Consider the following 26,294-nt stretch of genomic DNA (forward strand, 5'->3'; position numbering starts at 1 on the left):
CCTCATCTTGTTCATTAGGAATATCTGATAATATATATTTCTATATTTAAAAGTTCTTTGTAAACCATATAGATATAGATGTAAATATATGCACATATACATGTACATAAACATGTGCCTATAAATGAGTCTTATTTAAGATATCTCTGTGCATTTCTATGTATACATAGACAGATATATATGCATTTTATACATGCTGACTATTAACATTGTACAATCATCAACCATGATACACTCAGCTCTTCTCAATGATGCAGGATCCAAGACAATCTCCAAAGATTCATGGTGCAAAATGCTAACCACCTCTCTGGCCACTGGAAGAGATTGCTTTTATTTGCACATTCACTGTGGGTGGGGTAGATGCCCTCCGAACTCACCTAAGGCTGTGAGATCCCTCATTTACTGAAAGGGTTTACATGATATGGCCTTTGGGCATGCTTCAGCTCCTTGGAGACACTGGTGAAGGTTGAGTGTGTCATGTGGCCACCAAGAGTGGAAAATGAGCTTCCCACTATGGATACTAGTTTTTATCAAAAACAAGACTGAAGAAGAAGGCAAATTGAATTCTGTTTCCCACTAAAAGTAATAATTTCATAGGCTTTTATAATGCCCTGAAGGCTACTTATGGACCCAAACCCTCTAGAACTTCTTAAATATTCAGTGCTGAAGGACCTCATTGTTTAGTGATAAGGGTGTGATCATGGAGAGATGGACTGAATGCTTTCATAGTGTTCACAACCAACCATCATCAATCAATGCTGGTGCCAGTGACCATGTGCTTCAGGTTCAAGTCCATCCCTCTCTAGGCAAATTTTCAGCTGAAGGAGAGCTCTTGGATACAATCAGACTCATCTCATTTGGCAAAGTGCCTGGTGCTGATTCTAGTCCAGCTGAGCTTTCCAAGGCAGAGAATCCACTGTGCATAGAAATGCGGATGGAAATGTCCTGGGTTATATGGCAAGAGGAAGTTATCCTCCTGAGTAAAAGGATGCTTCCATCATCCATCTCTAGAAAGGAAAAATATATAGTTTGTCCTGTGACAAAAACAGTGAAGTCTTTCTCTTACTTATTGCTTTCAAAATTCTTGTCAGAGTTTCCTTCCAGGGACTGCTTCTTCACTGGGAAGATGATCATTTGCTTGAGAGTCACTGGATCTTCAGAAAGGGCTGAGGAATAGTTGCTTTATGAGTCCAGAGAAACTCCAGGATTGAATAGCAAGCTATATACTATGTACATTGGTCTTTGATTTGGTCAGTTCTAAGGGTTTATGGGAAATGATGCCAAATTGGGTTGCCCAGAGTCTTTCATGTCATGATGGCTTGCTGGCCTGGATTTTGGATAATGGACAATGCTCTCACACTTTCCCAGTCATCGATGGAGGGAAGCAAGACTGTGTGCTTGCTTCCATGCTTTGTAACATAATATTTTCTTCAATATTGTCAGATGCCTTCAAAGAAGACAAAACAGCAAAAAGGTCAGCGACTATACTGCCAGTACATTATTTAATTTGTAAAGGCTACAAACTGTGAATAAAGTGAAGGAAGAGTTGATACATGAGCTTTTGTTACAGATGATTGTGCAATCAATAAAACCTCTGAGACTTTGATGCGGTAAACTATGGATTGAATCTCTCCTGCTTTTGTTAATTTTGGCCTAAAAATGAACACCAAGAAAGCACAGGCTTTTCACCAATCAGTGCCACATTATCCATATGTGGTGCCATCAGTTACAGCAAAAGGGAAACATTTGAATGTTGTGGGTAAATTCACTTATTTTTGCAGTATATACTCCAAAAATGTAAACATACATAAGGATGTGAACAAATACATTGCCACAGAGCTGGCTCAGTGTTTGGGAGATTTCAAAGCAAAATATGGAAGAGGAGATGTAATAGGCTGACTACCAAATTGCAGGTCTACAGCACTACTGTGCTGACCTCATTGTTCTATGTCTGTGAAACCAAGTCAGGAAACTGAATCGCTTCCTGTGGTGTTCTCTTCTTTAAAATATAATGATTCTCTCTGGGAGCAGGTTTCTTGGGGAGGTTTTCTGGAGGCAGCCTTAGTTTCATTTAAAAGTAATAATCACCCAAATGCAGTAGGTGTTAAAAGTTCAGATCTTTTATTTCTTTCTCCAAAATAGCCCGGTTAGTTTTCTTGGTGGCCTATCTCTCTGCTTGGTTCCAAGAGCCCTTGCCAAATCCAAAGGTTTTTCCTTGAGTCTCCAGCCAGCACAAAAGTGGAAAATGGAATGAATCTGACTCCACCTCTGAGAGTGGGTTTGTGGGCTTCCTCCCAGAGTCCTCCTCTCTGACTCCTGGCAACGTTCTGATCTGCCTAACTGACTGAGCCTCTGTCAGCTTCTTATATATGATCTCCCAAAGGTTGATTCCTCCTCTGAGAGAGTGGAATTATGGGATCTGAGAGTGGGATTATGGGTTTCTGACTTGTGAATCTCCCAAAAGTGTGAACTCCAATGAGTACTTAACTACATTAGTGAGCTAGAGGATTTGCTAAGTACCATGCTAAATTAGGCAACTGACTTATCACTTTGTAAGGTTTCTAAGAGCTTCCATGTGAAAGGTCTTAGGAAGATGTTGAAGATTACCTGGAGAGAAAATATGCCAGACTTTGAGAACCTGTGTGGGACTGAATTACCAACCACACAAACTGTACTGGAGGGCCTCTGATGGGCTGCTCACATTGATGCTTAAAGTCCATTTGCTAAAAGTACTTCCATTCTGCTCAGAAGAATGGATACAAGCACACGCTCAAGGTCTATGTGAAGAACTTTGAAATCAATTGTGAGAAGCAGGATACCCTGGCACCTCACAGCATTTGTTCTATAAAGCAGAATTGAAGTAGCTCAAAATTCACATGAGATTAGCAGACTTAGATCCATCTCCCCTCCCAGTGTACCTGCCATGTGGTGCGGCTTTCCAGGCACCTATCGGTCCGATCAGCCACAATCATATACCTTGTATCTTGACGCTGACTTAGTGATGCCATTGTGGTCCTCTTCAAGCACAGAGAACAAAAAGCAACAAAGCTTGTGGTAATGTTGCACTCACTTCCCTTTCCTTTCAATCTATAATGTGTTAGTAAAAACATCAGGTCCAGGGTTCCAGCTCAGCCAAGTGAGAGCTTAGGTGTTAGAAGTCTACAGAGTGGATCACATGATGAACTTCCTCTCTTGAAAAGCCAAGCAGTCCTAGGAAGGAGAAGCCTGCTGATGGTCAGCATGCAGGAACTTGTTACCTCTTGAGCTCTCCAAGGTGCCATGATCAGTGGAAAGGTCCCACTCTCTGTCATAGTTTGTTCCCTTGTTCTGAATTAAAGAATTATCATGAATTAGAGGAGACCTCCTTAGATGTGAAGTCCAGATTCAGGAAGGAAACGTATTTTCATTTCATTAAAGAAAAGCTGACTTTTAAAGAGTGGTTATTTTGATCATCTCTTGTGCAACGTTTCCTTTTTTGAGTGTGTTCTGCTGTGTACAGGATCAGTACGGCTGCACATGAATATTATATGCAAATAAATCAGTTTGCGAGCATTTCAGCTGTGAGCTCAAACATTTGATCGATAAGACAGACAACCAACAGTCAAAAAGCCTTTTGGTTGGAGAGCCTCTCATTGAAAACTGGGCTGAGAGCGTTCCCTCAAAGGACACCCAAACTAAAAGTTAGGCAAGACCATGATGGCTTAGTTCTATTTCTGATGCTATCTTCTTTTGAGAGCTTCCACCTGCTGAGCACAGGGGCCTGGAAGCTCCCTCTGAGCCGGAGACCATTAGAGAACGGAGCCTCATTCTCCCTGGAATCCATGGAGAATGATGGTGACATTACTGGGAAAACTTGACCAGGCCACCCCAAAACAGTGAAGCCTCCAGGCCCGAGAACAGTAATTGTGCCCTCAGATCAACTTTAAAAGCAGGTGGTGAACTTCAGATGCTGGCCCATGGGAATTAGAAGTGTCGCTCTGGTCTACTACGTGAGAGGTGCCATCTCTGGCCAGGGGATCGGGCAGGAGGGAGCCCAGCAGGTCAGGCAGGATTTCTTTATCTGATATACAGTGGGTTAGGGATGTGGGTTAGAAGCATGGGCCATGTAGGAGCGTCCCATTTTCCTCTTTTTATTATTGGCTCACTGGGAAAAGTGGCCTTGTTTCTAGTGGCTGACAAAGTGCTAGTGATATTCATGCCCATTCTTGTTCTGCTGCCCTTGGAGCAAGTCCTGATCTCCCTGCCCTAGTTACAGATTTCTTTGCATCTGACATGAGATCTACTAGTTTCTCACTGAGATCTAGGGATGGTCTATTCCCTGTCTTGTGGGGCTATTCCTAGCCCACAATAGGTAGCTAAAAGCTGGGAAAACCACAGACCTGAGACATGGGAATGAGGAGAGACAGAGCTGAAAGTCAGGAAGAGAATCCCAGAGGGCCTGAGCTGGGAGGAATCTTTGAGATGACAGAATCCATGCTCCCCACGTTAGAGAAAAGGAAATGAGGAATAAAAGCTGGGTCTGAGCCCAGGAGCCTTCCTCTCTGAGCACCACATGTAGGTTGAGTGGAGAGTGTCTGCAGCTTCTCCTTGGGCCTGCTTGTGTGGGACCAAAGCCTCCCCTGAGTTTCTCCTCTAAAGCCCCAGATTTGAGTCAGAGTTGGGGTCAAACTTTGAAGATGACCTGCTTCTTATATTGTGAGAAGCACAGGGGCCCTGGGTGACCATCTGTTCCAGTCCTGGCATTTATTACGAGAGCGATCAGAGGCACAGAGAGAAAGGAACTTGAGTAATGTCCCACAGTTCATTGTGGGCAAAGCTGGGGCTGGAACCCAGATCCCGATTCCCAGCCTAGTGCTCTTCCTCCCCTAGCACCTCTCTCTGAGCCCCAGATTGGAGCCCTTCCAGCCACTGTGGTGACCCCCGGGGGAGGTGTGGCCCTCCAGTCTCAGGGATTTGGTCTCAGGGTCTTTGGAAGACTGGTCTCCTGCTGAGATTCTGGGCTTCTCAGAGGGAGAGTTCAGCAAGATGTCCTCCAGGTAACATATCTCAGAGTGGAAAGAGTGTGGCCAGACTCGTGGGAGGAGACAACGGGTCCCCTCCCACATCCTGAGCAGGACCTCTCTCGGGGCTCACCGGCTCCTGCTCTGTGCTCACTGAGGTCTGGGAATCTCGGGCGCACCATGGGCCCAGACCTCCCGTGTCTGCTCTGCCTTGGTGAGCCCCTGGGCTGGGCTGGGGGAGGAGGACGGTGGGAGGAGGTCTTTTGGCCAGCACACTGCGGGATATGGAGATAGACCCTCGGTGCTGAGGCAACGTTCTTGGACTGAGCAGGTCCCAGAACTCTCTGCCACCTGAATCTGCCTCTGTTCATGTCAAGGAGGACTTGGGGGGAAAGATCTTTTGGGGAAGCAGCTGGAGGGAGTTTGGAGTCATCAATAATCTGAGCTTCTCTTCCAGGGCTGTGCTGCATCTACGGGACTGGGGCCCAGTTAGGTGAGTGTTTCCCTTTGGGACTATTTGTTGAGGACAATCAAGGAGGGAGAAGCTGGGGTGGGTCCACTCCTTTGGTCTCTTTCTGACTATCTGGGAGGGAGGGGGCCGCCACTGATCCATTCATCATTCCCAAGGGAATCAAGAAGGGCAAAGAGGGGCCTGAATCCCTCTCCCATTCCTCTCATAACCATCAGGAAGGTGAGAAATTTTGATTGCGTTCTAGCTAATTCCCCAATGGCATAAACTAGATGGAACAACCATGTTGGAGGAAGCATTTCAAATCCTTGAAAGGAAGCCCCTGATGAGGTTTTGGTCTTGACAAAAAACTGGGAGCCCTTCTGCAGCCAGGGGAAGCTCAGGTGATGTGTGCAGGAGCATTCCAGCAACAGGTCAGAAGGAGGCTTTGCAGGCTTTGGAGAGTCTCTATGGCTGTCACCCTGTAGCCTATGGCTGGGACTTGGCACACTTTCTCCCCATACAGCTCATCCTTTGAGAAATCGGGTTTCTTCCTATTTTCACTTTCCTCCTTCCCAATTGAGTTTCTCCCCTAACTTATGGAATAATTCTTTAACATCACGTGGGAGGCACCTGTGTCTGAGCAGAGAACATCTCGTTAACTAAATTACTTGGGGGTGGGCAGATGAAAGAGTAACTCTTACACTACTAGGGCCCTTCCTCCTTGCTCTGTCTAGCCCCTGCATAACCAGGAAACCCAGGTCAGAGCCAGCCTCTCCATGGAACATTTGTGGATGGCTCCAGGAAATGGACCCTGCCCAGGCTACTCCAGGAGCCTCACATCTATCCCCGGTTCTTGAATTGATGCCTGTGGGTGTGCTTCCCCCCTCAGCCATTCTCAGTTATGGGGATGAAAGGATGGTGGGGCAGGGGGAGGATGGGATGAGGAGATTCTCAACCTGGATCCTTTCCCAGGAAAGGAGCTTCTCTGTGCTCTCAGGTCTGGCAGGGCCTCTCTGTGGTCTCAGTTTACTCCTGACTTACAAGATGAGGTCAGAGTATCTCATGCCTAAGGATCATGAGGCTGCCCCTGTGACTGTCCCGGGGGCATCAGGGCCAGAGGCTTGGTTTGAGCTGAGAGGTGAGGCTTCCTTACCCACAGGGAAGCAGGGAAGGGGGAGCCCCCTCAGGCCCTGGGAGGGGGTGAGGAAGGCTCCTGAAAGGCTCCTGGACCCGGCTGCTCAACCTTCTCCCCAGGGTTGCACCTGAATGAGAAGTCCAGGCTGGCTGGAACCAAGCTGGTCTTATTGTGGAGAGGGCTATGCGTGTGCGTGTGTGTGTGTGTGTGTGTGTGTGTGTGTGTGTTTGCGGACAAGCATATACACACGTGCAAGATGTACCACATTTACATGTAGCTCTTTAGACATGAGTGCATGGTGCATGTCTGTGTGCACGCTCATCAGTGCAGGTACAGGTGGTTATGAGAGCATGTGTGCTGGGGGCACACACATATTCTCTTTGTATCTCTTGCTGTTGGATTTTGTTAGTGATGTATAAAAATCCTGAGGATTTATGTGGATTTATTTTGTATACTGCAACTTTGCTAAAGTTGTGGATTATTCCTAATAGCTTTTTAGTAGAATCTCTGGGGTTCTCTAAGTATACCATCATATTATTGGCAAAGAGTGATCATTTGGTTTTTTACTCTAATTCCTTTAATCTCTTATTGCCAAAGCTAGCATTTCTAATATAATATTGAATAGTAATGGGGATAGTGGGCAATCTTGTTTCACTCCTGATTTTATTGGGAATGGTTACAGTTTATCATCATTACATATGATGCTTACTACTGACTATTTTAAGGAAAAGTCCATTTATTCCTATATTCTCTAGTGTTTTTTAATAGGAATGGGGGTTGGATTTTATCAAATGCTTTTTCTGCACCTATTGAGATGATCATATGTTTTTTGGTAATTTGTTATTGATACTCCTTCAATTATGTTAGTAGTTTTCCTAATATTGAACCATCCCTGCATTCCTGGTTTAAATCCTACTTGGTCATAGTGTATCATCCTGGGGATGATTTTCTGTAATCTTTTTGCTAACATTTAATTTAAGATTTTTGCATTAATGTTCATTAGGGAAATTGGTCTATGATTTTCTTCTTCTGTTTTCATCCTATCTGGTTTAGGTATCAGTACCATGTCTGTGCCGTAAAAGGAATTTGGTAGGACTCCTCCATTCCCTATTTTTTCAAATGGTTTATATAGTATTGGAGTTAATTGTTTTTTAAATATTTAGTAGAAATTGCATGTAAATCCAACTGGTCCTGGGGATTTTTTCTTAAGGAGTTGATTAATAATTGTTCTATTTCTTCTTCCGAAACGGGAATTTTTAACCAATTTATGTCTTCCTCTGTTAATCTCGGCAACCTATATTTTTGAAGATATCCATCCATTTCATGTAAATTATCAACTTTATTGGCATAAAGTTGGGCAAAGTAACTCCTAATTATTGCTCTAATTTCCTCTTCATTAGTGACAAGTTCTCTCTTTTCATTTTTAAGACTAAAATTTTGATTTTCCTCTTTCTTCTTTCTAATCAAATTTACCAAGGGTTAATCTATTTTGTCATTTTTTTTTCATAGAACCAACTCTTAGTTTTTTTTTAATTAATTCAATTTTTTTTACTTTTAATTTTGTTAATCTCTCCTTTTATTTTTAGAATTTCAAGTTTAGTGTTTGATTGGGGGCTTTTAATTTGCTCTTTTTCTCATTTTTTAGTTGCAAACCTAATTCATTGATTTTCTCTTTCTCTATTTTATGCAAGTAGGCCTCTGGAGATATAAAATTTCCCCTTATTACTGCTATTCCTGCATTCCACACATTTGGTATGTTGTGAAATTTTTAATTGTGTCTATTATGTGCTGTTTCATCCATGCATTTTTTTAGGATGAGATTATTTTGTTTCCAATTACTTTTTGATCTATTTTCCCCTGCCTTTTTATTGAATGTAATTTTTATTGCATTGTGATCTGAAAAGGATGCAGGTACTATTTCTGCCTTTCTGCATTTGAATTTGAGGTCTTTATGTCCTAATATATGGTCAGTTTTTTATAGGTTCCATGGACTGCCAAAAAGAAAGTATACTCCTTTCTGTCTCCATTTAGTTTTTTCCAAAGATCAATCATACCTAACTTTTGTAGTGTTCTATTTACCTCTTTAACTTCTCTCTTATTTATTTTGTGGTTTGATTTATCTAGTTCTGAGAGCTGCAAGAAGAAATCGACAGCAAAACTATAATAGTGGGAGATCTCAACCCTTGCAGCTCTCTTAACATCTCCTTTAGGAATTTAGATGCTACACCACTTGGTGCATATATGTTTAGTATTGATATTGCTTCATTATCTACATTACCCTTTAGCAAGATATAGTGCCCTTCCTTATCTCTTTTAATTAGATCAATTTTTTGCTTTTACTTGATCTGAGATCAGGATGGCTGCCCCTGCTGTTCTTTTACTTTACCTGAAACATAATAGATTCTGCTTCAGCCTTTTATCTTTACTCTGTGTTTCCTGTAAACAACATATTGCAGAATTCTGGCTTTTAATCCAGTCTGGTATCTGCCTGAGCTTTATGAGGGAGTTTACCCCGTTCATATTTATGGTTAAAATCACCAATTCTGTATTTCCAGCCATCTCATTAACACCTGATTATGCTTTTCTCTTTTCTTTTCCCCTTACCCCCTCCCCAATATTAAACTTATGAGCACCACTTGCTTCATGCAGCTTTCCCTCTTTAGGAACCCTCCCCCCCCTTAGAGTCCCTCCCCTTTCTTTAAGTCTTTCCCTTACAATTTCTGTATTCCCTTCTATTTAACCTACTCTTTCCCTTTTCAATTTTCCCCTCCCACTTTTCAATGAGGTGAGAGAAGTTTCTCTGTAAACCAAATATGTCTAATATTTTCTCTTTGAGCCAGTTCTGATGACAGTAAGATTCACACTTTGTTCATCCCCCTCCCTTCTTTCCCTCAGATATAATAGGTTTCTTTTGTCTCTTCATGAGATGTAGTACCTCCATTTTCCCCTTTTTCTAGTACAATTTCCTTTCCACCTCTAGATCCAGCTTATGTGCCCATTTCTGATCAGTACTGGAGAGTCATTCCTATATAAGCATTTCTCCTTGTCTCAGCCAATCCATCCCATCTCCTCTGAGAAATTCATCTTCTTGATAATCCTTTTCCTCACATTCCAAGCTTTGATCTCTCCCTATTATTTTACTCCTTTCCTGCTGTCTAAAATCCCAAAATACCAAGCCTCACATCTTCAGATATATGAAAATGAATGTGTTTCCATGATCTCCACCATGTCACAACTAAATGCATGTGAAAAGTTGTTTATACTCCTTGCCTCAGTTTCCTCTCCTACCTCTCACTTTTCATCTTTCTTTGGACCTCATTCCTCAAAACTGCTCGCTCTTTAAGTGGCAAATCTGATGATTGTTTTCATTCCTCGCCCTTCTTGGACTTTCTCTAGTTTTTAACACTAATAAATGTCTCCCTCTTTACTGCTCTCTTCTCCCTGGGTTTTGTTGACTACTCTCTCTTCCCTGTTTGCTTCTTCTTAATCTTCTTTCTTGGATCATCATTTTTTATCATGACCCCAAAGGAATATAATCCTTATGACTCTTGTCCTGGTCCTCTTATCCCATCTCGAAATTGTCACTTAGTCATTTCATCCTCTCTTTGGCTTACATCATTATCTCTACTCAGCTCCAGTTCAGGTTTATTTCCAGCCCTTCCATTTCTTGGTATTGAACCTGGTAAACTATATGTGCTCCAGTTATCTAGAAATGTGAGATGTGCACATTTAGAGCCATCTCCACTCTAAATATTCATATGGAACGTTTGTGTCTGACCTGTGGTAGAATTTTCAGAACTCATATTAGTCTTATTAGCCACAGTTCATCACACTGTACCTTCACCCCCATATAGTGATCTCCCTTTCGAGAATAAAGGACAAACACCTCTATAGTCTTCTCAAAATCGACAAGCTCCAAACCAGAACTTTTCTTTCTCAGAGAGAAAACATTGCTTTTCTAATTCAATTAGGAACACCGCCAACCTTCTAGTCATGTAGATTTGAAATCTTAGAGTTTCTTGTTATAGATGTGGAAAATGAATCTCAGGGAGGCAATAGACTTTGTCTAGATCATGCAGCAAATAAGTATCAGAGTTTGGTCTAGAACTTGGGACTTATGACTTCTCAATTACATTCTAAACCAAAACTTAGTTTTAGGTCTTGATACTTTCTGTGGTTGACAAGGGTTAAAAGTAAAGGGAGACCTAAAACAATTTTCCCTACTGAGTTATCATGGATTGTGTTTTATTGAGAAAGTTTCCCTTAAAACATTTTTACATTCAAATGTTCTGATAAAAATCTCACTTCTAAAATACATAGAGAACTGACTCAAATTTATAAGAATTCAAGCCATTCTCCAATTGATAAATGAGCAAAGAAAATGAACAGATAATTTTCAGATGAAGAAATTGAAACTATTTCTAGTTATATAAAAAGGTCTCCTAATCACTATTGTTCAGAGAAATGCAAATTTAGATAACTCTAAGATAGTACTATATACATTGGTTAAGATGACAGGAAAAGATAATGATGCATGTTGGCAGGGATGTGAAAAAACTGGGACACTAATACATTGTTGGTGTAACTGTGAATGGAACCAACCTTTCTGGAGAGCAATTTGGAACTATGCCCAAAAAGTTATTAAACTATGCATACCCTTTAACTCAGCAGTATTTCTGCTGGGATTATATCCCAAAGAGATCCTAAAGGAGGGAAAGGGACTCACCTGTACAAAAAAAAGCTCTTTGTGTAGTGGCAAGGAACTGGAAATTGAATGGATGCCCATTAGTTGGGGAATGGCTGAGTACATTATGGTATATGAATGTTATGGAATATTATTGTTCTGTAAGAAATGACCAGTAGGATGATGCTTACTTACATGAATTGGACTTACATGAATTGATGCTAAGTGACATTAGCAGAACCAGGACATCCTTATAATGGCAACAAGAAGACTATATGATGATCAATTCTGACAGATGTGGCTCTCTTCAACAATGAGATGATTCAAACCAGTTCAAATTGTTGAGTGATGAAGAGAGCCATCTATACCAGAGAAAGGACCACGGGAACTGAGTATGGACCACAACGTAGTGTTTTCACTCTTTCTGTTGTTATTTGCTTGTATTTTGTTTTCTTTCTCAGTTTTTTCTCCTTCTTGATCTGATTTTTCATGTGCAACAAGATAACTGTATAAATATGTATATATAGAGATTGGATTTAACATATATTGTAACATCTTTAATATATATTGGACTATCTCCCATCTAGAGAAGGGGGTGTGGGGAAGGAGGGGATAATTTGGAACATAAGGTTTTGCAAGGGTCAAAATTGAAAAATTACCCATGCATATGTTTTGTAAATTAAAAGATTTAATAAAAAAGAGAAAATTTCCCCTTCTGATTCTTAAATTAGAAAAGGATTCTGGAAGAGGACCAGAAATTATTATGGAAGATCCCCTCAATATATGGATGATAAAACTGGAAATGTAAGAAAACAAATTTGTCCATAGTCACCTTAATATATATGATCAGAGCTGGGATCTGCACCCAAATGTTCCAACTCCTACTTCAGTGACTTTTCTTTTCCAGGCCTTCTCCCCAAACCTAACCTCTCAGTTCAGAAAAGTTTTATCCTGGTCCCAAGGGGCAACGTGACCTTCAGGTGCAACATGTCAGATGATGATTTGCCACCCCTGAAATGGACATATCAGCTGTTCAAGGAGGGGAATTCCAAGCCCTTATGTTCAAAGACTACAGAAGCAAGCTGGGTTAAGTTTACCCTACCGTTTACTACAACCCAGGATTTTGGGAACTACAGCTGTAAGTTCTTTGACTTTCAGAACCCACAAAATGAGTCAGAGTCCAGCATGGTCCTGGAAATTTCTGAGAAAGGTGAGAATGGGAATCTGGTTCTATTGTTGTAGTTGTTTTTATTTTGTATAATGTATTTCTTTATTTAAACAAACGAAAAAAACAAAAAATAGAAGAAAACCCAGAAGAAAAACATTGGCATGATTCCTATGCTTTTTCAGGTCCCTTCATTGGCAGCACAGGTCACTCATTTGGAAAGGGAAAGTGGAAATATTCCAGTGATGCAATTCTCCTTCTCCCCCTGCCCCCAGCTAATCACATTGGAGTACAATTGACATATTTGTCCATATCTCCAATTCAGAAATGCCTCAGCTCTTGGGGGGAATTTAGTCTCATCCTTTTAAGTTCGACCAAAGATACTAGATTCCTGTGGCAAAACCATGGTTGATCTTTCATATCATAAATTCTGAAACAAAGCACCAACAAGAAAATAAATCTCAAGTTCCTTCTGTGTAGTTGGGGGAGAATCCCAAAATTCCAAAGATCAGCCTTGAGGTCCACACTCTTCTGGAGTCCCTCCTGTGACCCATTAAAAATTAACTTGGTCCATAGATAAAGATAGGATGAGGACTGTTAATGCAGATGTGTGGTCTTTGCCAAAAAATGGGGGAGGGGGAATGAAAAAAAATAATCCAAATGAAGGTACTCAAAGCTAACTCTCCAAATGCTGCAATGAGCCTTCTTTCAGGAGGTGTCTTCAGAGGTAAATAGATATGATAACTCTTAAGAATACAAAATCAAGCAGTCTCAAAGGAACTGAGCACAGTTAGTTCTTTCTTTAAAATGATTATAACTTACTTTATTTTTTAATGTAGAAATTAGTATTTATTTTCTATATTTAAAAAAGTTTTGATTTCTAAATTCTCTCCCCTCCAACCCCCCGGCCTCCGGAAAGGCAGGCAATATGATACACGCTATTCATGTGAAATCATGCAAAATATATTTCCTTATTACCTATGTCACAAAGACCCAAGAAAAATAATACATATATACCTATACATGCATATACATGTACATAGATACTTATAATTGTTCACAAATATTCACATGTACCCTCATAAACATCTCTGCAAGGTTATACCATGTTTGGTCCTCTGTCTCTCTGAGGGTGGATAGCATCATCCTTAGATCCAAATTTTTCCATAGCTTTCTAAATTCACCAACCCATACTACACCACAGAACTATTCCAATGTTATAATGTCTACATCTAGTTCTACTGAACACAACGGAGGACTGAGAACTGGAAGGAGTGTCTTGAGAGCTGAGAGGATCCTATTGGACAGGGACAGCTGGTTCTTGGAGAGAGAAAGTTCTCATTGGTGTCATGAGCTTCTTTGTCAGGTTAATGAAACCAATGGATCTTTCTCAGAATAAAGTTTTGAAATGCATAAAATGTAATACAAAAGATTGAGAAGGAAAAACCAAATGTATTGTGATACAATTATCAAAATATCAATTCCTCTTCCCCAAGTTTAAGGACCCTAGTTAAGGAACCCCTGTGCTAGGATCTCAGTAGGACCATAAAGCTATGGTGAGAAGGCACCTTGGCTAATCAGTAAGCATTCATTTAATGTTTGCCACGTTCTGGGCACTGGGTGGCACAGTAAAAACCCTTTTCACCTCTTGCTTGTTTCTTTGTTTTTGGTAGTTCATAGCAGGGTGTGTAGAATAATGATACTGTGTCTCTAGTGCCTTCAGGTTCACAAATTGATTTAGAAATAATTTCCTTTGATTCTCATAATTCAGAGGCAGGTAGTATTATTCTTCCTATTTTATAGAAAGGGGAGATGACGAAAAAAATATACATATAAACTCTTCTGTTTTGACAAAAATCTGTCAACAATAATCTTTAAAATCACTTCATCATTAGTTTATCTCTGAGCATTTGTGGTTTTAATTGGCAGAGCCGTCTTCTGTCACAGAAAGCATTTAAAAGAAACATTTATAGTAATATTGAACAAGGAAATACCATAGTATGAGAAAACAAGAATACATCATGGTTAACTTCTTTAAAAAGAAAAGTCATTCATCTACTTTTTCAGGAATAGTCCTGGAGAATCAATTTCTTAAAATCTCGCTGGACCAGCCCCCTCAAGCTAGGCTCAGATGATATGAAACAATCAAAGGGACCTCTGATACTCTAATCAAGACTTGACTCTTCCTTAAGGAAGTCTTAATTCTCATCTTTTTGGGGATGAGGAAAGATCTTTAATTTGAATATCTCTTTCTTGAAATGTCAAGTCCCACTCTGCCTTTCTCAGTAGAAGAATGCTGGTGACATTGGCTGCCACTGTACTGTGTTCAGGACGAGTTGTAGATATTGTGATTCTCTTTTTAGATCCTCATTTTGCCTTCCTGTTTTGGAAGAAATACTTAAAACAATTCAAATAATAACTAAGCTACAGACTCCTTTCTTGTGAAATTTATTACCCCTTAAGTTGGAGATGCCCCTGGAACCGCATTTCTGTGCTCTTTCCTTACTGGCAGCACAGGGTTACTGGTATCTTAGTTTTCAATTGGGAGGTGAAAGTGGAAATATTCTAATGATGCAGTTCTTTCTCCCCCTTCTCCCAATTAATCACATCGAGAGACAATTATCACATTTACACATATTTCCCATTCCAGAAATGCCTTGGCTCTTGGGGAGAATTTAGTCTCATCCTTTCAAGTTCCACTGAAGACACTAGGTTCCTGTGGCAAAACCATGATTGTTCTCTCAGACTACATATTTCAAAACAAAGAACCAACAAGAAAACAAATCTTAAGGTCTTTTCCCATGGTTGTGAAAGAAGTCAAAAATTTCAAAGATCAGCCTTGAGTTCCACATTTTTATTGAGTCCCTCGTGCAATCCATTAAAGATCGACTTGGTCCATAGACAATGATAGGATGAGGATTGTTGGTTAAGATACATGGCCTTTGCCAAAACAACAACAACAACAACAACAACAACAACAACACATGATGATGATAATAGATTTTATTTTTTAAGCAAAAAATTTTAATCATTCTTTAACTTTTAAAAGAGTTTAAGTTCTAAATTCTCTCCTCTCCAGCTTCTCCCCCATTCACTTGAAAGGCAAGAAATATGATAACCATTATTCATGTGAAATCACACAAAATATATTTCCATATTAACCATGTCACAAAAACACAAGAGAAATAAAGTGAGAAAACCAGACTCAAATTTGCACTCAGCCTATCAGCTCTTTCTCTGGAGGTGCATAGGAAGTTTTCATTATGAGTCATTCTGAATTTCTCCTGGAATACCAAGACCAGTCTGAAGGGACCCTTGGCTTCCTAGAGGCAACTTTCCTGTAAATATGACCAGGTGTACATCCGTGGGGCACAGATTGTATACAAAAGAAGCTAAGGTAGATTGAGGAAGGAGGGAAGTCCCCTGTAAGAAGGTGTGTGATTTGCAACTCACCCAATAAATCTCAGAGATATCTCAAGGTGCAAGGAGAAAGTTGATTTGGTTCTCTTGAGAATAGGGCAGTTATTCTCACCATATGGAGAGGTAAAAGTGAGGGCCCTGAGCACAGACAGAAAGGGCAATAGGTAGGTTCTCTGAGGCTACATTAACCCTCCCCCTTTGGCTCATCCTCATTGACTGAGAATGTGACCTTACATTCTAAGATCAAAGAGTACATTAAATGGGGAAACAAGACATAGATTGAAATTTAAACAAAGACAGTCCTTTTGCTGACCTGAGACATGTGCTTTCAATGCATGAGAGAGAAGGGCTGAGTCAGTTTGTTCTACAGTCTCCCAGACTTGCCCCCTATATCCTGGGAACTATTTGCCAATGAGGAAAGGCAAGGGAAATGAGGAACCTGATCCCATTGCTTAGTTAATTTATAATTTGCCTTTTGAAGAAATGTCAAATTTTCCATCCAAGGGGGTCCAAAGCTGAGCTTTGGGAAACACCTAAGATTCTAAGAGATGGGGCTGCTGTGCCCAACAGAGGAAGGGCAGAAATGGGCAAACCAGTGAGGATGCCCCTTTGCCTGTGTCTGAAGTGAAGAATGGGGAGGAAGAGTGGAATGAGAGGGAGGAGGAAGGTTCTGGAGAGCCGTCCCTGTCATACAGAGGACTTGAGATTCAGTTCTGGGTAACTGAGAACCACTAGAGTCATGGAGTAGGAGTGTGTGAGCACCAGAGTCCTCAAAGCACCTGTGGCAGCTGCAGCAGCAGCAATCCCAGTAGCAGCAGGGCTCTGCCACCGATAGTATTAGCAGTAGCAGTGTTGAGGTCTAGCTTTGGGGTACCTAAATGAAATTAGGGTTAAGGTCTAGTGGCAGGTTTGGGGTACAGATTCGGCGCAAGGTGGTCTAGTAGCGGCGCGAGTTCCCAATAAAAGCATTTATTGGCCCAGAGAGCTAGATTGATAAAAGAGGTTTATTATTAGATAAGCAAAGTTAAGGTATAGGCGAAGGTAGAGATAAGGAGGGCACTGGACAGAGGGTCCAGTGGACAGAGGGTCCTCACATGGTAGCCATGTTTGGAATCTCTGCCAAGAGGGGTTCCCAGCGTGGCCTTTTTATAATAGGAGACTTAGCTCGAGGGGCTTTCGGGTGTAGCCCCAAAGTTGGCTCAGATCCGGGTGGGGCTGGGAACAGGCCAAATCTTCTATTGGAATTCAAAAGGACCAGGATGTGTGAGTTAAAGAGCAATTTACATTATTAACTAGGAGAGGGTGGGAATCTAGAAAGCAAGCTTTCCCCGCATCATTCCCCCCTCAAGCAGTTGGAACTTAAATTCATTTAAGGAAAAAGAAATAGGGCAAAGTCTCTTGAGACAGAATTGAAGATTTTCTCCTTCCAGGATTTTCCAAGTTTGGGGTCCCCTCTTCATCCCCCCTCAAGCAGTCACCTCCAAAGGCATGTGGGAAAAGGGGCACCGATCTCCTCTTAACTGCTTCGAGCTGGCAAGGGTCGTAGAGATTTGGGGGTTCATGCCAGGAGGTGAGGCATGAGGTGTGAGGTTTGGGGATGGCAGTAGGGCATCTAAGGGGTGTGTGTCCCGGTCAGTCATTCCCAGTCAGTTGTCCCATGTTCTCTAGGGTGAAGGGCGGTTGAGAGTCCAAAGGTTGAAGCCCAGATCTTGGGAGCAGGTTAAAACCGGGGTGTCATCCATGGTGGAGATGGAGACAGCAGGAGATGCATCAGATCCCTTCTGTGGGCTGCCTGTAAAAATGCTAATGGCCCATCTAACAAGGAGAAGTAGGAGAAATGCTGGGAGCAAAAGATTATTTGTCTATAGTAAAAAGTATTAAGTAGCCTCGAATTTAGCCCTTTCACTCTTAATTTCCAGGAAAGCTAATTTCTCCTGGTGTTGGTCCAGGGTGTAGACTAAGAAGTCAGGGGAAAACTGGAGGACTATATATCTAATCAAGATAAGAATGCAATTTAAGCTCTTAGAAGTCTTTTAACTGTGCTGCCTTTCTTTAAAAGGAGTTGGTTCCTCAATAAGCAAAGATCCTAAGCCTTCCCCCCACTTTCCCCACTCTTATGGGTGAGGGGTGGAAGGGGTCAGAGGGAGTGCAAAGTATCTCAGCACTGACAACCCAGCTTACGGGCCCCTGAGGTGTTGGGACTGTCCTGGGATAAAAAGGGAAACAGGGCCAGACCCCAATTCCCTACTGGGGAGTAGGACTGGGGGCCAATTCAGCCCCTGTGGTGTGACGCAGTTTCTCCGTTGTTCCTCCTGCTCGAACTCAGAACAGACTGGGGTCTCCTCGGACAGTTTCCAGGGCACCTTCGGGCCTAAGTCTGGGAGAGATTTGTATTAAGAAGCTCCAAATGTTTTTACAGGAGGCAGAAGTTGCTCTGAGAAGAAAAGAGCTCAGTGTCTCAGGTTAGAGTTAAAGGGAAACCAACAGCTGTTAGCAGCAGAATGGAAGAAACATTGAGGTCTGGACCCCGAAAAAGTTGAGATGGTGGGTGGGTCCTAGGTTTCACTAGGCTGAGTCAGCTTTTAAAGAGACAAGAGTGCTGGGTGTGTTTTGGCTGGCCGCTTTTGCCTGAAGGCATAAGTGTTAATCAGTCCCAGGGTTAGAAAGAAAAAAGCTAAAGGATGCACTTGTCCAGAGAGATTGGGAATTCAGCTAATCTATTCAGATTGTTGAGAATGAGGCAGTTTTCTCAAGCCCAGTGTTTGTCTCTGCATTAAGAGGCAGCTTAAAATCTCCATAGGGATGGGGTGTGGACAGGTAAAAACTTTTATTCCTCCAAATCCTTGCAGCATCCCTCGTATCTCTTAGAGATAGAGCCGACAAAAGAAGGCCTTTTGTCAATCCGCAGCAATTCTTAAAAGAATTGTGCCAGAGCTTAGAGCTCCCAACTACGACCCAAGCCCGACCCGAGGGCTTTGGGTGTCCACTGCAAGATAAAGGAAAAAAAGTCTTTTACCTTGTCCAGAATTAAGAAAGCTAATTCATGGCAAAACCCAAAAACTTTCCCATTCTATAACGTAACCTTCCTAGACGTCTCTAGAAGGTGTCACAAAGGGCCCTCCCAGAGGACCGTTTGCCAAAAAAAAAACAGGATTTCGACCTCACAGCGTCCTATGAGCGACAAACCCCCCAAGACTGCCAAGAGTCTCCCCGCGAGCTCAAATTAGCCCGGGCATTTGAGCCGCCCCTGTTATAGAAGCTTGACATGGTGGGTTTGCCTCAGTGGAAACCTCCTAAGAGGGCCACCAACATTGAGGGCAAGGTAGCAAAGGAGAGATGTGGTAGGGGTGGGCGTGTTCTCCTTTCAACAGCTCCTCTCTTAACACTAGACAGTATGCATATTCTATAGCCTTGGGCTCCTTGAGCAGCAAGTCAGGGGCCTAGCCCTGCCTTCCATCAACATACAGTGTAAAAGGCTCTAGGCCCAAGCCTAATCAGGGCCATGAGATTCCCAGCTTTCTCAAAAGGCAAGGTGGGAGTGGCCCCAAGTACCTGGGCGAAGTAAGCCTTAAAGAAACTCTAGCCCCAGGAAGTAAAAAAGCTTAGCAGCAACCATAGTGTGGCCACAAATTACAATAGCTACTTAAGGCAGTTTTACTTCTGGTCTATGCAGTCACACCTGAACTCAAAACTCCCAGCAAATATTAGCTGCAGTCCCAAAGGATTTTATCTTCTATAAGTAGACAAGTTTTAAATTTAACATTACACAGATCTTGAAGTTCACAAGTAATTGAACCAAACTTCATATAACTTACAATTGCCCAACAGAGATGACAAATTTTAAGGCATAACTCAGTTACAAATTACCCAATACCTCTAGAAAACACACCATCTAAGTAGGAAAGTAAACGATCCCATCTTAGTCCCTCAGCATCTCAAATGGGGGAGGGAAAACAGGGAACAAGTCTAGAGAACATAGAAAAGCACAAGGGAAAGACAGACTTCTTTCCTAAAGGTATTCACCGAATTCTTAAATGGCTTCAGTTTCTCTCATTAACTCGTTTCTTGCTGCAGTCAAGGAATGAGGAGAGAAAAGAAATAAAAAGCCATCTTCCAAAGAATTTAATTTGCCTTGACCTGAAATTTCATTCCCAGCCATCATTCCAAAGGTCTTTCTTGAAGCTGCAACCTGGCCAGGGTTGGAGCCCAGAAACAAACCTTTAATTGTTGGCAGGGACATAGAACGCCAATCCAGAAAAGAATAGAACCAGAACCGAGTGTACTAAGAGCAAAAGGTTTTAGGACTAAGAAAATTAGTAGCAAGAGTTCCCACCTGTAGGGTTAGGTAGGAAAGTGTGAGACAGACAGACCTAGCCTGCATTACCTAGGTTATCTCTCCACAAGCAGCTAAGAAAGTTTTAAGTATTGCCCTGAGGCTAAGAAAAAAAACCGAGAGCAGTTTAAAATCCCGTCTTTGTAGACAGCCTTGTGAGCATGCGAAAGCGTAATTCTGAGGCTTCTACAGACACAGGATAACCAAATCAGGGAAACTGAGTCCCGTTTAAATGTATAGGACGAGCACACGTCCTGAGGGCTAGAAGCTGCGGCTTTAAGAGCCAGGTAGAGGTCTGGAAGGGGCACGGCCCACTTGTCCAAATTGCTAGTAAATTTCTATTTTAAAAGACAACCTTTCCGGAGATTTGAGAAGATTAAGATTGAGTCCTCAATCTCCCCACTGTACAGTAACCCCAAGAAGGGGACAGGATAGGAGCATTTAAACTGCAGGTTGCCAAGTCACACGGGAGAGGTCCGAACCAGGCCTCGAATTCTACACTCCCCACTCCATGGAAGAAGGGGGAGGAAAGGCCAGAACGAGGGTGGGGGAGGAAGAGATGCCATCTTACCCAGCGCAGTGCGTCTTGAATGGCGAGGGCTCCTCTGGCGATTCCACGCTGGAACTTGAAGGCGGGGCAGCTCATCTAAGCCCCCAAATCTTGCTGGAGAGCAAAACCTGAAGGGAAGACCGCTTGCCCCTGTCCAGGAGCAGCTGCCGTGGGCAGAGACATTCTCTAAACTCACCCCAATTCAGTGACCTTTCTCCTCGTGGCTACAGCCTGACCATTAGAGACTCCATTGCATTTAACAGTGGAGTGGGAGAAGGGCTCAAACACAGCTCCTCTTACGATTCTCCGGCTATCTCCCCAGAACAGAGCAAAGAGAGCGCTGGCCTGGGACCCCCGAGAAGGGTGGGGTCCCCAGAACGGCCACATGACCACTCTTTGGTCTGGGGTGGTGTTAAAGAGACACTTCCTTCTCGTGTCTCAACAGTTCCTGCTGGAGAGCAGGACTATCTGGTGACGAAAAAAAAAAAAAATTAGAAATGCATTGAGATGCAAAGGAAGGGCCTTTCTCTCTCCAAAGGATTTGGTCAGTGGGAGTTTGTTCAAGAAAGCATCTGCTCCAGGAAAAGACTTTAGAGGCAGGGGAGTGTCTAGATCAAAGAAGCCTTTTCACCTGAAATGGAAGTAGGGTGAGACAGAACAGAGATATTCTCCCCACTACCTTTAGAGATAGAGTGAGACCAAAGAAAGAATGCAGATTCTTCCTGGAAGAATACTGCCTGAACAGCTCAAAACCCAGATTGGTTCCGAGTGCCCCGAAAAGGTTGATCCAGTTTGATCGCCAAATTATCTAGCTTCCGGTGTTCGTTTCATCAGGGAACCAAATGTTGAGGTCTAGCTTTGGGGTACCTAAATGAAATTAGGGTTAAGGTCTAGTGGCAGGTTTGGGGTACAGATTCGGCGCAAGGTGGTGTAGTAGCGGCGCGAGTTCCCAATAAAAGCATTTATTGGCCCAGAGAGCTAGATTGATAAAAGAGGTTTATTATTAGATAAGCAAAGTTAAAGTATAGGCGAAGGTAGAGATAAGGAGGGCACTGGACAGAGGATCCAGTGGACAGAGGGTCCTCACATGGTAGCCATGTTTGGAATCTCTGCCAAGAGGGGTTCCCAGCGTGGCCTTTTTATAATAGGAGACTTAGCTCGAGGGGCTTTCGGGTGTAGCCCCAAAGTTGGCGCAGATCCGGGTGGGGCTGGGAACAGGCCAAATCTTCTATTGGAATTCAAAAGGACCAGGATGTGTGAGTTAAAGAGCAATTTACATTATTAACTAGGAGAGGGTGGGAATCTAGAAAGCAAGCTTTCCCGCATCAGCAGCAGCCCCAGCAACCCCAGCAGCAGCACTGCTCTGACAACAGTCGTGGCCTTTGGGCTCCTCTCCTCTCCCAGCCTACTCCTTTTCCTTCCAACCACAGGACTCACCCAAAGCCTTCTAGCCCCTTCTAGTCAGAGCTTTCTTCTGACCTCTTTATAATGTCAGCTTCTCAGAGGATTTCTGGGGAGCCCCACCTGCCACCAGGCTTCTTTGTCAGATGACAAAAAATTGTTCTTTAAACTTTCAGGTTAGAGCAGCAATTCTCACGCCTCCTAAGAGTAATGTAAGAAGAGATAATTCCTGCCAAAGGAATCACCCAGTGAAAAAGCACCAGAGTAGAAGAATGAATGTCACCTGGAAGGACTAGAGAGGGAGGGTCGGCTTGAATGGTTCTCAGAGTGTCGGCAGTGGAGCAATCGGTGTCCAAGGAGGATAGAAAGATTCCTTTGTGGCCTTATTGTTAAGGGCTTTAGAAGCTTAACAGAGGACTTTATATTTGGTTTTCAAAGGCAAAAGGAAGACACTAGAGTTGATTAAGTTAAGGAGTCACAGCCAACTCCACATTACAGATCACATCACTGGCAGCTGACAATTCATTGGGTCAAATGTTCAGATTATTTTTAAAAGGGAGAGTGAAATTGGATATACAAATAACAGGAGCTTGACTTCAGCTCCTGGTCAAATTCAGTAATATCCCCTCACAGATCTAGTTAGTAAACATCCATTTATTGGGGGACTACAAGACTTTGTTTTGGATGAGAAAAAGTTTTACACCTCCAGACTTTTTTGCTGATTCCATGAAAGGAGAGCACACTCTCACCTTTCTTCATCTGCCTTTGATTTGTGCTCCCTTGCATTTGCGTGCGAATCAGACTAGGTTTTGAGAATGAATTGGGCTTTATTGTTTAATTGGCCCCAGTCTGGCAGTTGTTATTTGGGAAGGTGGAGGAGGGGTGGAGATAAGAGCCCCTGGAGAATGATTAGGGTCACCCATTCTCCCTAAATGATTAAACAGGAGTTATATCAATTTTCTTTCCTTAAATCAAAGTAAACTGGGATTTTGAATTTTAAGTTATCACCAGGTATAGGAAGCCAACAAACCAATAAGCCAGACTTAAAACATGTTTCCTGTCTTTTCTGGACTGTTCAAAGTAAAGGGTGGCTCATTGTTCCTGTGGAAAGAACTCTGAGTAGAGCATCCTGTCCTTGTCAGCTAAAGACTTTCCAGCCTCCATAACTTAGTGGATGTGAGTAAAGGGCAGTAGGGGGCACTGATGAGCTGAACTTCAGCAGAGAGTAGCTCAGCCTTACTCAAGAGAAGAAACCCCCATAGAAAGACTTGCTAAATCTGAGTAATTTTCTACAAATGCAAAATGTTTAGTCTGGGATGACCTGCTCTTAATGAACCCATGATTTGGACGAGTCCGGGGGCAGGATCAAGGAGCCTGCTAAGAGGAGGGTGAACTCCTGGAAATATCCTTATGTCAGCACTAACCTTATTTCCTCTTCTCCCTTAGACTCTACCCAGTCCTCTGCAATCAGACTCTACCCAGATTTTGTAATCAATCTCTTTTGCATCAGCCTGGTTGGATGGGTCCTCCTTGTGACTGGAACAGCCTGAGGAGTTGAGGATGAGCCAGAAATTGTCTAACTGGATAAGGATGAACAGAAAGAAAGCATATGCTGATATCAAAGAATTATAGGAACTTCAAACTAACCAGCAAGTGTTGAGGGAAAGAAATCAGTCAACTCTGGGCAACATAAGAAGACCCAAACCCAGCTAATGTCCTAAGCTGGCCATCAGAAACCTTCTGTCCCCTTCCACTGGCCCAGCACCACCCCCTTCCTGCTCCCCAACCCTGCTTTTCTTCATGCTTTATCACCATGCCCTCTCCTCCTAATATTCCCTTCATGCACATGTCATAAATGGGTGACCCCGGATTCTACTAATAAATAAAGAGAAAAGGTAAAACGTATTTTCCAAACAGCAAAGCTTCTGAGAGTTATGAAATTCTTCAAGAGTAGCAATAATTCTCTCTGCCCCACCCTCTCTGTTACAAAGCACTTTTGAAAACCATTGTTAAGTGGTTTAATGAGCAGACTTCTGTGGCCCACAAAGATCTGAGTTCAAAATATATTTCAGACACTTACTAGTGTGGGATCCTAGGTAATATATTATATTTAACCCTTTCTCATAGCCTCAGTTCCTCTATCTGTAAAATGCAAATAATAACAGCATCATCTTCATGGGGATGTTAGTGTGTGATTCAGAAATGGTGAGGGGTCACCATTTACTAAAAAAAAGCTGGAGAGATCTCCAGAAGCAAAGCAGTTTATTATACATTCTCCAGAGAACGGTGTCCCCCCTGTCAAGCAGACAATGGAAGGGAGGAAGCTCCTTCTGCAGCAGGATTAACACTTTTAATCCCTAAGGCAAATACCCCTCCCACCACTGATCCTCATCCTCATTGGCTGAGGATCTTACATTCTAAAGTCGGGAACTACCCAAGAAATTGAATTTGACCAATAAGTACATAGTTGACATATTTGACTGAAATAGGGAATAAATGATGTCATGGGCGTAAGCAGGAAGGGAGGTATGCCCTTGGATCAATGCTCAAAGTCCTTCAGGCCTACTCAAACTCTGAAGTACATGAAGCCTTACTCGATTTTTACAACTGTCTTGAAAGATCTCACCTCATCTCATTCATTAGGAATATCCAATAAGATATATTTCTGTTTAAAAGTTCTTTGTAAACCAGATAGATATAGATGTAGATATATGCACATATACATGTACATAAACATGTGCCTATAAATGAGTCTTATTTAAGTTTTCTCTGTGTATTTCTATGTATACATACACAGATATAGATGCATTTTATACATGTTGACTATTAACATTGTACAATCATCAACCATGATAGACTCAGCTCTTCTCAATGATGCAGGATACAAGACAATCCCCAAAGATTTACAGTGAAAAATGCTAACCACCTCTCTGGCCACTAGAAGAGATTGCTTTTATTTGCACATTCACTGTGGGTGGGGTAGATGCCCTCCTAACTCACCTAAGGCTTTGAGATCCCTCACTTACCCTCCATGTTGTTTAGCCCATTTGCTGAAATGGTTTACATGGTATGGCCTTTGGGCTTGCTTCAGCTCCTTGGAGACACTGATGAAGGCTGGGTGAATCATGTGGACACCAAGAGTGGGAAATAGGCTTCCCACCATGGATCCTAGTTTTTATCAAAAAAAGACTGAGGAGGAAGGCAATTAAATTCCATTTCCCACTAAAGTAACAATTTCATAGGCTTTTATAATGCTCTTAAGGCTCTCCAAACCCCTCTAGAACTTTTTAACTATTCAGTGCTGAATGAGCTCATTGTTTTCTGATAAAGGTGTGATCTTGAAGAGATGGATTGAATGCTTTCATAGTGTCCTCAACTGACCATCATCAATCAATGCTGGTGCCAGTGACCATATGCTTCAGGTTCAAGTCCATCCCTCTCTAGGCAAATTTTCAGCTGAATTTGGTTGAGAGTCACTGGATCTTCAGAAAGGGCTGAGGAATAGCTGCTTTATGAGTCCAGGAGAAACTCCAAGATTGAATAGCAAGCTATATACAATGTACATTAGTCTCTGATTTGGTCAGTTCTGAGGGCTTATGGAAAATGATGCCAAATTGGGTTGCCCAGAGTCTTTTGTGTCATGATGGCTTGCTGGCCTGGATTTTGGATAATGGACAATGCTCTCACACTTTCCCAGTCATCGATGGAGGGAAGCAAGGCTGTGTGCTTGCTTTCATGCTTTGTAACATGATATTTTCTTTAATGTTGTCAGATACCTTCAAAGAAGACAAAATAGCACCAAGGTCAGCGACTGTACTGCCAGTACATTATTTAACTTGTAAAGGCTACAAACTGTGAATGAAGTGAAGGAAGAGCTGATACATGAGCTTTTGTTACAGATGATTGTGCACTGAATAAAACCTCTGAGGCTTCGATACAGTAAACTACGGATCGAATCTCTGCTGCTTTTGCTAATTTTGGCTTAAAAATAAACACCAAGAAAGCACAGGCTTTTCACCAGTTAGTACCACATTATCCATATGTGATGCCATCAGTTACAGCAAAAGGGAAACGTTTGAATGTTGTAGGTAAATTCACTTATTTTTGCAGCATATACTCCAAAAATGTAAACATACATAAGGATGTGAACAAATA

At 42.2% G+C, this 26,294-nt stretch overlaps 1 protein-coding gene across 1 annotated transcript in view; it reads left to right on the plus strand.

Moving 5' to 3' along the window:
• The window catches only part of LOC127556467 (immunoglobulin superfamily member 1-like), a 39,454-nt gene extending 15,577 nt beyond the window's left edge, over positions 1-23,877 (plus strand). The window contains exon 4 of the mRNA XM_051989641.1: positions 23,586-23,877. Within this exon, the coding sequence (XP_051845601.1) occupies positions 23,586-23,689 (104 nt within the window). The 3' untranslated portion in view covers positions 23,690-23,877. The remainder of the gene's footprint in view (positions 1-23,585) is intronic.
• Positions 23,878-26,294: the final 2,417 nt, after the last annotated feature.

This window comes from Antechinus flavipes, chromosome 3 (genome assembly GCF_016432865.1).
Source record: "Antechinus flavipes isolate AdamAnt ecotype Samford, QLD, Australia chromosome 3, AdamAnt_v2, whole genome shotgun sequence".
In the NCBI taxonomy this organism is placed as follows: Eukaryota; Metazoa; Chordata; class Mammalia; order Dasyuromorphia; family Dasyuridae; genus Antechinus; species Antechinus flavipes.